Source organism: Salvelinus fontinalis, chromosome 22 (genome assembly GCF_029448725.1).
Source record: "Salvelinus fontinalis isolate EN_2023a chromosome 22, ASM2944872v1, whole genome shotgun sequence".
Taxonomy (NCBI): domain Eukaryota; kingdom Metazoa; phylum Chordata; class Actinopteri; order Salmoniformes; family Salmonidae; genus Salvelinus; species Salvelinus fontinalis.
The window spans coordinates 239,991-256,510 of NC_074686.1; the positions used below are offsets into that span (position 1 = coordinate 239,991).

General features: G+C 46.5%; 1 protein-coding gene across 5 annotated transcripts in view; it reads right to left on the bottom strand.

Moving 5' to 3' along the window:
- Positions 1-6,594: 6,594 nt before the first annotated feature.
- LOC129819499 (histone-lysine N-methyltransferase ASH1L-like) overlaps positions 6,595-16,520 on the bottom strand; it is a 46,217-nt gene continuing 36,291 nt past the window's right edge. For 3 of the 5 annotated variants that reach the window (XM_055875806.1, XM_055875807.1, XM_055875809.1), the window contains 8 exons: positions 16,065-16,349; positions 15,625-15,711; positions 11,345-11,435; positions 10,494-10,632; positions 10,211-10,383; positions 9,934-10,100; positions 9,164-9,608; positions 6,595-9,017 (listed from right to left, as the gene is read on the bottom strand). In XM_055875806.1, the coding sequence (XP_055731781.1) occupies positions 8,926-9,017; positions 9,164-9,608; positions 9,934-10,100; positions 10,211-10,383; positions 10,494-10,632; positions 11,345-11,435; positions 15,625-15,711; positions 16,065-16,349 (1,479 nt within the window). In that variant the 3' untranslated portion in view covers positions 6,595-8,925. The remainder of the gene's footprint in view (positions 9,018-9,163; positions 9,609-9,933; positions 10,101-10,210; positions 10,384-10,493; positions 10,633-11,344; positions 11,436-15,624; positions 15,712-16,064; positions 16,350-16,520) is intronic. The other 2 variants (XM_055875810.1, XM_055875808.1) reach the window with 1 other exon arrangement.

Here is a 16,520-nt window from a genome sequence, read left to right on the forward strand (position 1 = left end):
ACATAACACGAAGAACGCACGAACAGGGAAAATAGCCTACACATAAAAATGACGAATAACAAAACAAACCAAACAGTCCCGTATGGTGCGGCAAACACAGACACAGGAGACAACCACCCACAACGAACACTGAAACAACCTACCTAAATATGACTCTTAATTAGAGGAACGCCAAACACCTGCCTCTAATTAAGAGCCATACCAGGCAACCCATAAACCAACATAGAAACAGAAAACATAGAATGCCCACCCAAACTCACGTCCTGACCAACTAACACATACAACAAACTAACAGAAATAGGTCAGGAACGTGACATAACCCCCCCCATAAGGTGCGAACTCCGGGCGCACCAGCACAAAGTCTAGGGGAGGGTCTGGGTGGGCATCTGACCACGGTGGTGGCTCAGGCTCAGGGCGAGGTCCCCACCCCACTATAGTCAATCCCAGCTTACATTTCCCCCTATGAATGACCACCCTCATCTTACATCCACTAAATCCTTTTGGTAACATCGACACCAGGGGCAGCACCGGGACAGAGGGATAGCTCAGGACAGAGGGATAGCTCAGGACAGAGGGATAGATCAGGATAGCGAGGTAACTCAGGATAGAGAGGTAGCTCAGGATAGAGGGGCAACTCCGGACTGAAAGGCAGCTCCGGACAGAGAGACAGCTCTGGACTGAGGGGCAGTTCTGAATCAATAGCCGCTCTGGGCTGAGGGACAGCTCATGACTGGCTGACGGCTCTGGACGCTCATGGCTGGCTGACGGCTCTGGACGCTCATGGCTGGCTGACGGCTCTGGACGCTCATGGCTGGCTGACGGCTCTGGACGCTCATGGCTGGCTGACGGCTCTGGACGCTCATGGCTGGCTGACGGCTCTGGACGCTCATGGCTCACTGACGGCTCTGGCAGATCCTGTCTGGTTGGCGGCTCTGGCAGATCCTGTCTGGTTGGCGGCTCTGGCAGATCCTGTCTGGTTGGCGGCTCTGGCAGATCCTGACTGACGACTGGCTCTAGCGGCTCCTGACTGACTATCGGCTCTGACGGCTCGGGACAGACGGGCGGCTCTAATGGCTCGGGACAGACGGATGGCTCAGACGGCGCTGGGGAGACGGATGGCTCAGACGGCGCTGGGGAGACGGATGGCTCAGACGGCGCTGGGGAGACGGATGGCTCAGATGGCGCTGTGGAGACGGATGGCTCAGACTGCTCCTGTCTGGCGGAGGGCTTTGGCTGCTCCTGTCTGGCGGAAGGCTCTGTAGGCTCATGGCAGATGGGCAGCTTTGCAGGCTCATGGCAGACAGGCAGTTCATGCGCGGTTGGGCAGACGGCAGACTCTGGCCGGCTGAGACGCACTGTAGGCTTGGTGCGTGGTGCCGGAACTGGAGGCACCTGACTGGGGACACGCACTTCAAGCCTAGTGCGGGGAGCAGGGACAGGGCACACTGACCTCTCGAAGCGCACTATAGGCCTGGTGCGTGGTACCGGACTGAGGGCACGCACCTCAGGACGAGTGCGGGGAGAAACAACAGTGTGCACAGGACTTAGGAGACGCACAGGTGGCTTAGTGCGTGGTGCCGGAACTGGAGGCACTGGGCTGGAGACACGCACCATAGGGAGAGTGCGTGGAGGAGGAACAGGGCTCTGAAAACGCACTGGAAGCCTGGTGCGTAGTGTAGGCACTGGTGGTACTGGGCTGGGGCGGGGAGGTAGTGCCGGAAATACCGGACTGTGCAGGCGTACTGGCTCCCTTGAGCACCGAGCCTGCCCAACCTTACCTGGTTGAATGCTCCCCGTCGCCCGACCAGTGCGGGGAGGTGGAATAACCCGCACCGGGCTATGTAGGCGAACCGGGGACACCATGCGTAAGGCTGGTGCCATGTAAGCCGGCCCGAGGAGACGCACTGGAGACCAGACGCGTTGAGCCGGCCTCATGACACCTGGCTCAATGCCCAATCTAGCCCTACCAGTGCGGGTAGGTGGAATAACCCGCACCGGGCTATGCCTACGTACAGGAGACATCATGCGCTCTACTGCGTAACACGATGTCTGCCCGTACTCCCGCTCTCCACGGTAAGCCTGGGAAGTGGGCGCAGGTCTCCTACCTGCCATCGGCCCACAACCTCTTAGCCCCCCCCCCAAGAAATTTTTGGGGTCTCCTCTCGGGCTTCCAGCCACGTCTCCTTGCTGCCTCCTCATACCACCGCTCTTGGGCTCTCGCTGCCTCCATCTCCTCACGAGCGCTGCGATATTCCCCAATGTGAGCCCAGTGTCCTTTACCCTCCAATACTTCCTCCCAAGTCCATGATTCCTGTGTAGCAGGCCACTGCTCGAATTCACGCCGCTTGGTTCTGGATCGGTGGGTGGTTCTGTAACGGTTTTCCTCCTCCTCTTCATCCGATGAGGAGGAGCAGGGATTGAACCAAAATGCAGCGGAGTTTGAAGACATGATTTATTAAAGAAAACACGAAAACACGAACTTGACTAATAAACTAACAAAACAACAAACGGTGTAGACAGACCTGGACGACGGACTCACATAACACGAAGAACGCACGAACAGGGAAAATAGCCTACACATAAAAATGACGAATAACAAAACAAACCGAACAGTCCCGTATGGTGCGACAAACACAGACACAGGAGACAACCACCCACAACGAACACTGTGAAACAACCTACCTAAATATGACTCTTAATTAGAGGAACGCCAAACACCTGCCTCTAATTAAGAGCCATACCAGGCAACCCATAAACCAACATAGAAACAGAAAACATAGAATGCCCACCCAAACTCACGTCCTGACCAACTAACACATACAACAAACTAACAGAAATAGGTCAGGAACGTGACAGTTTCTGTAAAGGGATGGTTTTCACTCTAGCTTCCTGCAGATAATCTGGGTGTATGGTCACTACAGATGGCTTGAGCTGACAAATGAGTTAAAGACTGCATTCCATAGACAAGATGTGGTGGGTGTAACCTGGATAGGGATAGCCTGGAGGAGTAGAACATAATCCTTAGTCTCAAAATCATCCTTGCATCTTGGAGACTAAACTGGGTGGGGTTTAAAACAACACCCCCCTGTGTAGATAACGACAGGATGAACCCAGAGTGTCTTATGATGCCCCAATCTGCATGGGATGGGTGGAACCAGCCAAGACTAAGCATTTTTAGATCTACTATATAAAGAACTCTGCATTTCTGTAAAGGTTAAGCTCTCGGCAACACGCACTTTATAGTGTGCTGTCGACCAGCTTCATTTTTGCAATAATTAATCAATGTTAAATAAAGATTGATTGTTTGAATAGTTGTCCAAGTCTCTCTCAGTGTACATGAATTTCCATGACAAGTTCCAACATAATCCCAAGAATGGCAGCCTAAAATCCCAATCCTGCTAAATTGCACGTAACTATAAAAAAAAATTAATGAAAAACATTCATGTGGTTTAGGCTGCCACCATTTGGATTATTTTGGAACTGCACAGTGTGCGTTACTGTTAGCATTAATGTGACCAACAGCATCTTTTTGTATTGCCAATCAAATATTGGACATGGTTTATGAAAACATTGCAACAAAATGATACATTTTAAGTTGCCGCCCCGTAGCCATGAAGTGCTTTCAAAGGCTGGTCATGGCTCACATCAACAGCATCCTCCCGGACACCCTAGACCCACTCCAATTTGCATACCGCCCAAACAGATCCACAGATGACGCAATCTCAAACGCACTCCACACTGCCCTTTCCCACCTGGACAAAAAGAACACCTATGTGAGAATGCTGTTCATTGACTACAGCTCAGTGTTCAATACCATAGTGTCCACGAAGCTCATCATTAAGCTAAGTACTCTGGGACTAAACACCTCCCTCTACAACTGGATCCTGGACTTCCTGACAGGCCACCACCAGGTGGTAAGAGTAGGCAACAGCACGTCTGCCACGCTGTTCTTTAACACTGGGGCCCCTCAGGGGTGTGTACTTAGTCCCCTCCTGTACTCCCTGTTCACCCACGACTGCATGGCCAAACATGACTTCAACACCATCATTAAGTTTGCTAACAACATAACAGTGGTAGGCCTGATCACCAACAATGATGAGACGGCCTATAGGGAGGAAGTCAGAGAACTGGCAGTGTGGTACCAGGACAACAACCTCTCCCTCAATGTGAGCGAGACAAAGGAGCTGATCGTGGACTACAGGAAAAGGAACCTCGATGGGGCTGTAGTGGAGCGGGTCAAGAGTTTCAAGTTCCTTGGTGTCCTTGGTGTCACCAACAAACTATCATGGTCCAAACATACCAAGACAGTTGTGAAGAGGGCACGACAAAACCTTTTCCCTCTCAGGAGACTGAAAAGATTTGGCATGGGTCCCCAGATCTGGAGTGCCAGAGTGCGCTCAGAGTATGCTCTGGGCGTTCGTAGATTCAGTCCGTTGTCAGATTGTCCATTTGTAAATTCAGAGCGTTTCACTCTCAGAGTGGCAGAGGAGTAGGGTTGATCCGAGTGTTCTGATCTCACAACGGCAGTCAAGCACCCAAGCTAACTGGCTAATGTTGTCTAGCTTGCTAGCTACTTCCAGACACAAATGAGAGAACACCTCACTCTGACCATTTTACTCGCCCTAACAGAGCTGGTTAGGCTGTTTTAATGTTATACAGAGAGTTGGGGACTATAACTGTGCTGCTGACAACCATTTAATTACGCTTTTTTGCCGAGGTTTACTGACACCGGCCATATTCAACGGGTTTTGAGCGTTCGTAAATTCATCAGTTATTCTGCGAATTAACAAACGCAGCCTGAATCATAATTTATCACTGCTATGACATCATTAGACATCATTAGGTCCCGTGTGGCTCAGTTGGTAGAGCATGGCGCTTGCAACGCCAGGGTTGTGGGTTCATTCCCCACAGGGGACCAGGATGAATATGTATGAACTTTCCAATTTGTAAGTCGCTCTGGATAAGAGCGTCTGCTAAATGACTTAAATGTAATGTAAATGTAATTAGACCCACCTCTAGTGTTGCATGGTACAGTGGTTCTTCCTTTAAAAGTTGCGTCATACTGCATCAAAGCTTGCGGGCTGCCGCAGAATTCTATGACACGTTATTTAAGTGTCAGGCACTGTTGCCATTAATGCTAGTTAGTGCTAGTTTGACCACCAGAGGGCATCTTTGAGAAGAATTTAACTTAATTATTTTGATTAATATTATGGTGTTTCTATTCCAAGAATAGTCAAAGGAGACATGGGCTTGGGCAATTAAAGGGTATAAAACCCAATGTAAAAGATAAGGAAAGTGGAGCAGAGATTCTGGGGAAGACAGATCAGGAGCTGATTGATATATTAGAAGTTTTGTTTTATTTTCATAAGCTCTACGTTTTACTTCAGCCTTCGCTGTTGGACCTATATTGGATAAATTTGTATGTATGTAAATTTGTATGTCGGCGGCGAGGGTCCCCGCTCTAGAGGCGCCACCTAAGTGGGCCAAGCCAGAGGTGGAGCGGGGTCTACGTCCCTCACCAGAGCCGCCACTGCGGAGAAATGCCCACCCAGACCCTCCCCTATGGGTTCAGGTTTTGCAGCCGGAGTCCGCACCTTTGGCGGGGGTACTGTCACGCCCTGACCATAGAGAGCTTTTTATGTCTCTATTTTGGTTTGGTCAGGGTGTGATTTGGGTGGGCATTCTATGTTCTTTTTTCTATGTTTTGGCCGGGTATGGTTCTCAATCAGGGACAGCTTACTATCTGTTTGGCCATAATGACCATCGTTATGTTTGGAGGAAAAAAGGGGGACGCTTGCAAGCCGAAGAACACCATCCCAACCATGAAGCATGGGGATAGCAGCATCATGTTGTGAGGGTGCTTTGCTGCAGGAGGGATTGGTACACTTCACAAAATAGATGGCATCATGAGGAAAATTATGTGGATATATTGAAGCAACATCTCAAGACATCAGTCAGGAAGTTTGTGGGCAGAACTGAAAAATCGTGTGCGATCAAGGAGGCCTACAAACCTGACTCAGTTACACCAGCTCTGTCAGGAGGAATGGGCCAAAATTCATCCAACTTATTGTGGGAAGCTTGTGGAAGGCTACCCAAAACGTTTGACCCAAGTTAAACAATTTAAAGGCAATGCTACCAAATACTCATTGAGTGTATGTAAACTTCTGACCCACTGGGAATGTGATGAAAGAAATAAAAGCTGAAATAAATAATTCTCTCTACTATTATTCTGACATTTCACATTCTTTAAATAAAGTGGTGATCCTAACTGACCTAAGACAGGGCATTTTTACTAGGATTAAATGTCAGGAATTGTGAAAAACTGAGTTTAAATGTACTTGGCTAAGGTGTATGTAAACTTCAGACTTCAACTGTATGTTATGCACCGGCGGCCACCTATCATCTAAACCTGGGAACAGACCCTCATACTGCTTTTCTACACCCCTGCTTATAAATTCACCTGATTCCAATTTGTAAGTCGCTCTGGATAAGAGCGTCTGCTAAATGACTTAAATGTAAATGTAATTATATTAAGGAAATCCAGAACACAATTAAACGTTTAAACATGATCAAAAAGTCAAGGCAAAATAAACATTCACAATAATGTAGTGCTTTTTATTTAAAAAACAAACAAAAATAACCCAAATAGAATATAAAACAAAAAGTAAAAACCAACAGTATTTTCATGACTTTAGAATCATAATTACAAACTTTTAACGAGTGGAAGAAGTTGACAAACTGTACACATCACAAAATGTCTGCCAGTCTGTCCATTTACAATGCTTGCATCTTATTTTGTGATTGTCTAAAAATAACTAAACAAATCACACAAAACACACAAATAGCCTACAAGCACAAGCATCATATTTATGACCGCTATCACAAAAACAGAACCAAAACGGAAGAACATATTTAGCTGACAGTTATACTTCTGTTTCTGTCATCTCTCATAATATCATAATTTTTTAAATGTTGGTTTGTTTTTTTAGTGTTCAACACTTTGCAGCAAAAACAAGGAGCATATTTTCTCCTCAAAAGTAAAATTATTGATATTCATTATTACAGCGACAGATGTAATTTTCAGTCACTGTTATGTCCCAATGCCTTTTATGAAGTTTGTTTGACATTCTTCTCGCTCATGCAGTACATAGATGAATTTCATTTTTAGGGAACAAAAAATTCAGGTGAAGTTCTTATGCCATTCATTAGTACAGTTGTGGTACATTTTACTGGACAAAAACACCTCTTCTTTCCCCTTCAAGCTTAAGTGTCTCGATTATAGTAATACAAATGGCAGACAATCATTATAATAATACATATGGGTCTGAGTTCTGTACAATACAATAATACACAAAATCTGTTATCAAGATATTGCTTTTGGAGACACTTCTCACATTATCCCAGTCTGTATATACATAACTTGGCACTGTACAACTTTCTGTCCTCTTTCTGTCAGTTTCTTTACTCTCTCGTTCTGTCAGTCCATCTTGATAGGACATTTCGGGTCAAAGTTCCATTTTAAACAGAAGCGTTTGAAAAAAAGAAATCTCATCAAATCACACAAATTATTTAAAAGTATTCTCCATGGCAACCAGAACACATTTGAAGAATAAAATGTACAGCTAGAATTCCCTCCCTCCCAACAAATACCCCTCACAGAATATATGAAAATATGACCATCACGATACATTTTATCTTTCCATAATTTCCCATAAAATGTTAATTGCCATCAAGCCCTTAATTTTTTTTTAATTTTTTTCTTCAAGAATTCTGGCAGATTACTGACACACAAATGTGCATATACACACACTCACGCAAGGCAGTCAGGGATCACGGCGTTCTAAGGCGTTACAGTAAGAGCCAGTGTTCCGCCACCTGACTTAGTTAAGCTGGTGAATCAGGTACTTCAGAAAGAGGGGTGAAGTGGACTGCCTCACAAACCGAACAAGACACTTGACTGACCAAAAGCGTACACTCCATCTTCCCAGAGACCACCAGCCATTCTCCCATCCTTCCTTCTCTGTTCCTATATATATATAATATATATATATAAGATAATATACTTATTAACTTGCTTTTCAGACTGCATCATCCAATACTGTGTTAGTGTGTCTTGTTGATACATTACAGAGCGCCAACAATATCCATGGTACCAAAGTGCAGTTGACCAACCTCGTTCCTGCTGCTTCTCTCCTAGTTCATCGTCAACAGTGTATGCTTACTGTACACTGCATAGCCTCTGAGCATAGTTCTGGTACATTAAACCTACGTTTAGTTTGTCATCACCACTTAGTCTCACTAGGGGGCGCCAGTCTCCAGTGTTCTCATTCCCATTTGATGTTGTTTAAAAAAGCGAAGTCAATATGAGTCTATGGCTGTATGCCACAGCCATGTTCAGTACCACTTTGTTCCTTTATCTTGCTCATCAAAAATAATTGACTCAAGGTTGCACTGATGAGCCATGTATGGATAATGTATGGATAATGTGACACCTATGTAATTGTCTCTCTGTCCCAAGTAACAGGGCTGTCTTTGATGAATATATGTTCAATGCGCATTTTTAAGTGCATGGGGTACATTTTCCTATGTAAAAAAAGTAAAAATAAAATATGCATTTGCATTGTACTTCAATAAGTCTGGGTCCACCCTCCTGAGAAGTCCTTGGGTCCCCTACAAAACCGTTATCAATGATCACGACTGCTGAGTGCAATGCTTCAAACCGTTTATTTGTTGAGTTGTTTCATCACTTGAGATGAAAGGTTGGGGAAGAGGGGACACCACCCGAAGGGGGGTCAGAGAAGGGGACCAACCTTTTCACTTTGTGGTCACCTTTTCTTTGTAAATGTCGTCTTCCCTCTTTCCATTTCCCCCCCACCTCTCCCAAGTAAATGAAAGGGGAATGTGCTTGCCAGGTAAGTGGCAACATCATTTTCTAACCACAAAGTCTCCAAATCCAAGTGTCCGTCTACGTAATCGCCGTCCTGAACCCTCCTCTAGAAGATAAGTGACATCTATGGCTGTTGGAAGAAGAGAGAGAAGTTACCAAACACCAATGACACATTAAGTTACCTGTCCGATATTTCCCCCTCATCAATTCAACAGTTTCCATTCTTCATCAAACCACCCCTCTGTCGTAATACCCGTTTCCTCATTGCCTGCTCACCGTTCTTATTGGGTGTTCTGTGTAGCAGATCCAGCAGAATCTTGTTTAGCCGATCCCTTTGCGCCTCCCTCCTGCCCAGTCCGGAGTGATGGAGGGGTGAGGAAGACATGGAGGGGAGGAGCTCCAGCACGTCAACTCCTCTCTCTGCCGTACCTTCCTCCAGCTCCCTATGCTCCTCTACCTCCTGCCCCGCCTCCTCCTCTTCTCCCTCCCTTGGCCCATCTGGCCGCGTGGGTTGGGCAGCGGTAGGGAGTGTGGGTTCTTCATGGGCAGTGTCCATGTCCCCCGCCACCACTCTTCCATTTTCACTCTCCGGACGGAAGTCGTCACCCTGGTCGCATGGGGAAGCGTCGTCCTCACAGGCCCCTCCAACTCCTTTGGGCCGCTCGCTCTTCCAGGCCGAACGCCCCCCGTTCCTCTTGTAGTTGTCCGGAACGTAGTGCGGCTGTGGCGAGGTTGGGAAGGAACAAAGGCTCTTTTAATTTGACTTACAAGTTGCTCATACGGGACTTCGTTTTTGGGATTACTAACAACTTGTTTTACTAACTGTGTATAAAGCTGGACCCCAATCTTCTCTCTTAGGATAACTAACGGTTTGCAAAAACACCCACGAAAAGAATGGTAGGCACATATCAGTCGCCACTGGTGCCCAATCAACCTCTTGGAACCTTATATCAATACTACATCATCAAACTAGCCTCACTAAAACTACATACGGAAACTTCAATACAAACAACCCCCACCCCGCCCCCCCTCTTCGACCCTCTTACTGAGAAGTCTCTCTTGGGGGCCAGCCTCTTTGGAAAGTGGTTGAAGGCGTAGGGCTTAGTGCACACGGGGAAGCGGTTGCGGTGGATCTTGTAGAAGAGGTGCGCCGACTTGTCCAGGCGGTAGTCGCAGATGTACACGTCCTGCTCCTTCACTCCTTTCGGCCGTCCTGAACGAAAAGAAAAAAAACGCACCACGGGTCAGGCGAGGTAATGATGTGTGTTAGCGCAGTGTGTTTGTTTTTAACTCCCTTACAAAGTGTGCGTGCGTGAGCCTCACCTTTGCAGTAGGTGTAGAGATCGAGGACGCAGCAGGTCCCGACCACGGCCTCCAGAGGGATGATCTCGTAGAGTGGCACACGGAACAGCTCGTTGTGGTAGAAGCGGCGCGAGGGCGAGTGGTGCGTCTCATGGGGCCTGAAGTAATGATGGCCAAAGGCAAACCTCTCACCCCTACAGGGCACCCACACAAGGAGACAAGAGCGAGTCAGAGGAAAAAAAGACGGCAATGAAATGGCTGATGGTGCTCAGCGCTGGCTCAATGGGGCTCCCCCCTCCCTTACTTTTCACTCTTCCAGAGTTTCTCGATGCGGAAGATGTCTAGCTTGTCTCTGTTGACATGGGACAGGAGACGGTAGGACTGCCTGACTGGCTGTCCCTCTGGGGTGCGTCTGCTGTCCCTCATCAGGTACACACAGTCACCTGGTCAGACAGGTTACATAACATTATCATGATTTTTATTTATACATAATGTTTTTTAAATGACCCCTTTTTTCTCCCCAATTTCGTAATTACGATCTTGTCTCATCGCTGCAACTCTCCAACGGGCTTGGGAAAGGTTGAGTCATGCGTCCTCTGAAACATGACCGACCAAGCCGCACTTCTTAACACTTGCTCGCTTAACCCGGAAGCCAGCTGCACCAATGTTTCGGAGGAAACACTGTTCAACTGACGACCGAAGTTAGCCTGCAGGCCCCCGGCCCGCCACAAGGAGTCGCTAGAGCGCGATGGGCCAAGTGAAGCCCCCCACGGGCCAAAGCCTCGCCAAACACGGGCGACGCTGGGTCACGGCCGGTTGTGATACAGCCTGGGATCGAACCCCCTTAGTGATGCCGCAACACTGCGATATAGAGCCTTAGACCGCTGTGCCACTCGGGAAGCCGGTATAAGGCACATTTATCACACCCCAAGTTGCTATACAACAATTATTCCACGTGGCAAGCTGTGCAACTGACACAAAAACACACTACAACATTGATGTGGCCTCATACATGTGGTTACGTCCGAAATGGCACGCTATTACCTATATAATGCACTACTTTTGACCAGAGCCCTATACTTCTGAGCAGGGCCCTGTTCAAAAGTAGTGCACTATATAGGGCATAGGTGGCATGGTTATAGTCCCCATCCATACCTTGGTGCAGCAGCAGTTCGTCTCGCAGCAGACAGATGTAGTAGATTGAGCCAGACTGGGCGTAGCTGGGCTGGGGCAGCATTGGCACCTCCTGGAGCACCAACGGGACAGGATATGACATCAGATCAAACACGAAGTTGAAACAAAGAAGAAAGCATTCCTTTGAAATTACCACCTGTGAGGAGTGGAGTGCCTGAAACAACAATGGCAATGTCCCAAATGGCACCCTATTCCCTGATACATTTACAAGGAGCAATCTGCGATTGGTACATCCATTTTTGGACTTGTAAATTACTGATTATATACCCATTGATTCTTGAAGAATATAACTTATGAAATGCCTTATGAGCTTAGTTCAACTGTCATTCCCTATCAGAAACCAAAATATAAGCAAGTCTTACTCCATTGTTGGTAAGCAATGTAATTGTAAACAAATACCGTATAGCCTCAAAACATGGTTAAAACTGTACATTTGATATCATGGATGGTCAGTCCTTGAATCAATAGCTCTGTGTATACATTTGAGATTGGTTGTACACCCCCATCCCTCCACTGTTTTCCAAATCAGTGGCAGGGTGAAGCTTTGTTAGTTTCAACTGCATATTGCCCCTTTATTTACACTTTCTGTAAAGTGTGTTGTGACTGTTAAATGCACTTATCTTAGTTTTGGGATGTGCATATCACCTTTTTCTTCACTGACTGAACACATCTCTCATGGGCTGTTTCGCAATATGCATACTACCGTGTATGAGCATGCAAATTGAAGCACGGGAGGGTAGGAGAATGAGTTCCAAATCAAAGTATGAAAGTTTATTAAAAGTTTATTGAAATTAATGGCGGACATTATTTGAGCTCAAGAGGAGAAAATAAACCCAGACTTCGGAATGAGATGTTGCCCATTCACATCTCATATGTTGCCTGATTGCAATATTTTATCTTGATACATTAATAAATACATACAGTACTCATTTTGGCATGTTTACCTGCCTACAATACCCACTTTAGTGTGCGTAGATCGCAAGCCCATTGTAAGTCAATAGAGCGAACTGGCTAGCTAGCTAACCATGAAGAACTGACAGTCATCTACCTTGCATAACATTATCTTTAGGTAGTTTTTGCCTGTTAAACTAGCTGGCTAGTGCAGGTTATTACGTTCAGCGAATGGGGGAGGTGAAGCGTGACGTAATACAGTAGGGGGAGTGCGAGTGCCACTCAAATGTAATATTTCATCCACACTCGTCCTCACAAGAACGCACTCAAGAGAGCGTTCACAAAAAATGCACGCGGAACATGAGTGTGGAGAAGAGTAGTATGCATAAGGTCTTCGAAAGCCAAGTCAACAAACAGATCACTGACCATCTCGAATCCCACCGTACCTTCTCCGCTGTGCAATCCGGTTTCCGAGCCGGTCACGGGTGCACCTCAGCCACGCTCAAGGTACTAAACGATATCATAACCGCCATCGATAAAAGACAGTACTGTGCAGCCGTCTTCATCGACCTGGCCAAGGCTTTCGACTCTGTCAATCACCATATTCTTATCGGCAGACTCAGTAGCCTCTGTTTTTCTAATGACTGCCTTGCCTGGTTCACCAACTACTTCGCAGACAGAGTTCAGTATGTCAAATCGGAGGGCATGTTGTCCGGTCCTCTGGCAGTCTCTATGGGGGTACCACAGGGTTCAATTCTCAGGACGACTCTTTTCTCTGTATATATCAATGATGTTGCTCTTGCTGCGGGCGATTCCCTGATCCACCTCTACGCAGACGACACCATTCTGTATACTTCTGGCCCTTCCTTGGACACTGTGCTATCTAACCTCCAAACGAGCTTCAATGCCATACAACACTCCTTCCGTGGCCTCCAACTGCTCTTAAACGCTAGTAAAACCAAATGCATGCTTTTCAACCGGTCGCTGCCTGCACCCGCACGCCCGACTAGCATCACCACCCTGGATGGTTCCGACCTAGAATATGTGGACATCTATAAGTACCTAGGTGTCTGGCTAGACTGCAAACTCTCCTTCCAGACTCATATCAAACATCTCCAATCCAAAATCAAATCGAGAGTCGGGCTTCCTATTTCGCAACAAAGCCTCCTTCACTCACGCCGCCAAACTTACCCTAGTAAAACTGACTATCCTACCGATCCTCGACTTCGGCGATGTCATCTACAAAATAGCTTCCAATACTCTACTCAGCAAACTGGATGCAGTTTATCACATGCTCTAGTCAGCTGGCCTTCGCTGCATGTTCGTCGTCAGACCCACTGGCTCCAGGTCATCTACAAGGCTATGCTAGGTAAAGCGCCGCCTTATCTCAGTTCACTGGTCACGATGGCAACACCCACCCGTAGTACGCGCTCCAGCAGGTGTATCTCACTGATCATCCCTAAAGCCAAAACCTCATTTGGCCGCCTTTCCTTCCAGTTATCTGCTGCCTGCGACTGGAACGAATTGCAAAAATCTCTGAAGTTGGAGACTTTTATCTCCCTCAACAACTTTAAACATCTGCTATCTGAGCAGCTAACCGATCGCTGCAGCTGTACATAGTCCATCGGTATATAGCCCACCCAATTTACCTACCTCATCCCCATACTGTTTTCATTTATTTACTTTTCTGCTCTTTTGCACACCAGTATCTCTATTTGCACATGATCATCTGATGATTTATCACCCCAGTGTTAATCTGCTAAATTGTAATTATTCGCTCCTATGGCCTATTTATTGCCTACCTCCTCATGCCTTTTGCACACATTGTATATAGATTCTCTTTTTTTTCCTTTTTTCCCCCCTACTATGTTATTGACTTGTTTATTGTTTACTCCATGTGTAACTCTGTGTTGTTGTCTGTTCACACTGCTATGCTTTATCTTGGCCAGGTCGCAGTTGCAAATGAGAACTTGTTCTCAACTAGCCTACCTGGTTAAATAAAGGTGAAAAAAATAAAAATAAAAATATTGAGAAACACCCATCATCTGATAACCCAGCTGTGACCTTCCAGTGGGTTTCTTTGAGGGATTGGAAGCAAAATTATTTCCCCGATCGTTTCATTCTGAATCATTTAGTTTCATTCCACTGTTCTGACCAGCAAAATAAAGTTAGAACCGGTTCGAACACAAAAATAAAGTCACGGTTTATATCATTCCTTTCTATTCCTTTTTAAACCTCTGAAATCATATATTTTTAAAAAACATTTAGCTCGACATTGAATTACTTCACCAATCAGTGCAGATAGAGCAGCTTGCTATGGAGCGGGCACGCTATAGTTGTTTACACACATTGGACAGACAAGGGTGGGGAGCAAGAGAGGGTGGAGGAAGAGGCTTGGCTTGAAGTGCTGGGCCTCTTGTTATGACATGCATTATCTGAATCAGGCCCCTCAGAATTATACCTACGCAGGAGTGGCTTTTATGAAGGAACTTTGAATGTTTTTGACCTTCCCGAGAGTTGGCTTAATGTTGTACTAGAGCTAGTTAGCTAGCTAACGTGTGTGTGCAGATGTAACAGTATAACTTTAGTACGTCCCCTCGTTCCGACCTCGGGCGCGAACCAGGGACCCTCTGCACACATCAAAAACGGTCGCCCACGAAGCATCGTTACCCATCGCTCCACAAAGGCCGCGGCAGAGCAAGGGGCAACACTACTTCTAGGTTTCAGAGCAAGTGACGTAACTGATTGAAACGCTAGTAGCGCGTACCCGCTCCGCTAACTAGCTAGCCATTTCACATCCGTTACACAGAGAGGCACCAGAAATAAAAACATATCTTACCTTTTTGTAGTTAATAAATTCAATGTGAAATGTGATAACTATAGTATCCTTAACTATCATTGAAAAGGTTAATCTCTCATTAAAAATGTCTCTCCCTAATTTCAGAATCACGCTTGTAATGTCAGTAGGCTACATTAGTCTATGCTCCGGCGAGGAAGGGGCTGGTAGCCTACACAGACACAGTAGCAAAGATTTTTTTGCTGGCAGCAGACACTGGAATACGTTTCTGAGTGACATAGTGAGGGCTTTGCATAGGTGCTTTGTTGCATTTTTGGTGGGACTGGAAAATGCCCAGAACGTAAAATAACATTATTAACCAGTTCCCATGCTTTTAAAATAACGGTTCTGTTCCGGAATAGTATAGATCACTTTCGTTCCCAGTTCTGATTCTCCCCCCCCCCCCACACCAAATTATTGAGTTTTCTGTTCTGTTCCCTGAACTGGTTCCAACTTCTGGTTTCTATAGACCATGGGGTGTGATTAAGATTAGGTTAAGGGGGGCAACACTCACCCTGTCCACAGGTCGGGGGTCGCACTGCTCACACAGGTAGTGTTCCACCTCTGCCTCCAGCCGCATGCAGTCAAAGTGCTGCCACACCTGAGAGACAGACGCATCACCGTTTACCCTGACACTACAATCACAGCCAAAACTAACGCTAACAATATATTAGACTACCACACTTAGTAATCTTTCCCACAATCAACTCGTGCTCTCAAAAACATTGCTTCCACTGACAGGTACAAACACTCGCCATTCACTCAGAATCTTCAGGCAAGTACCACTACATTCAACTAGCCTGGAATCCAAACTGTATATTGCCTCATGGATTCAGTAAGGAACTGATATTCAGTTTTATCCATATTCAGTTAAGCTAACATTCAACAACAGGTTAAACTTCAACAACACAACTCGGAGCCTGCAATGTTAGGCTGTGTCCCGCGATCTCTTACCATGCACTTCTCACACTGGATCATCAGGCCCTCGTCCTTGTACATGCCGCAGATGCAGCGGATGATGTCATCGTCCTTGTCGTGTGAGCCCGGCCAGCCCCCTCCGTGGTGGTGGTGATGATGGGCATGGTCTCGCTCCAGCGAATCCGAACTGTCCGCTTCGCTGGCTGTTTCTCCGACGATTTCGTCAATCTGGACAGCGGCTTCATGGCGCGCGCCGTAGTAGGCCTTCCTCAGCCGGCACACGTCCCTCCCTACTGACGACTTCCGCCCGTAGTATTTCTGCTAGGATGGAGGGAGCATAGGGCAATGACGTTGAGAATTTGGAAAATACAGTTTGTGTGTTGTAAAGTGGAGTAAAAGACCAGCTTACGCCACAGCAACCTAAACAAGTTCGACCAGACTTCCAGAATCCCACTTAGAATTCTAAGCCCCTGCAAAATTATACATTTTCAG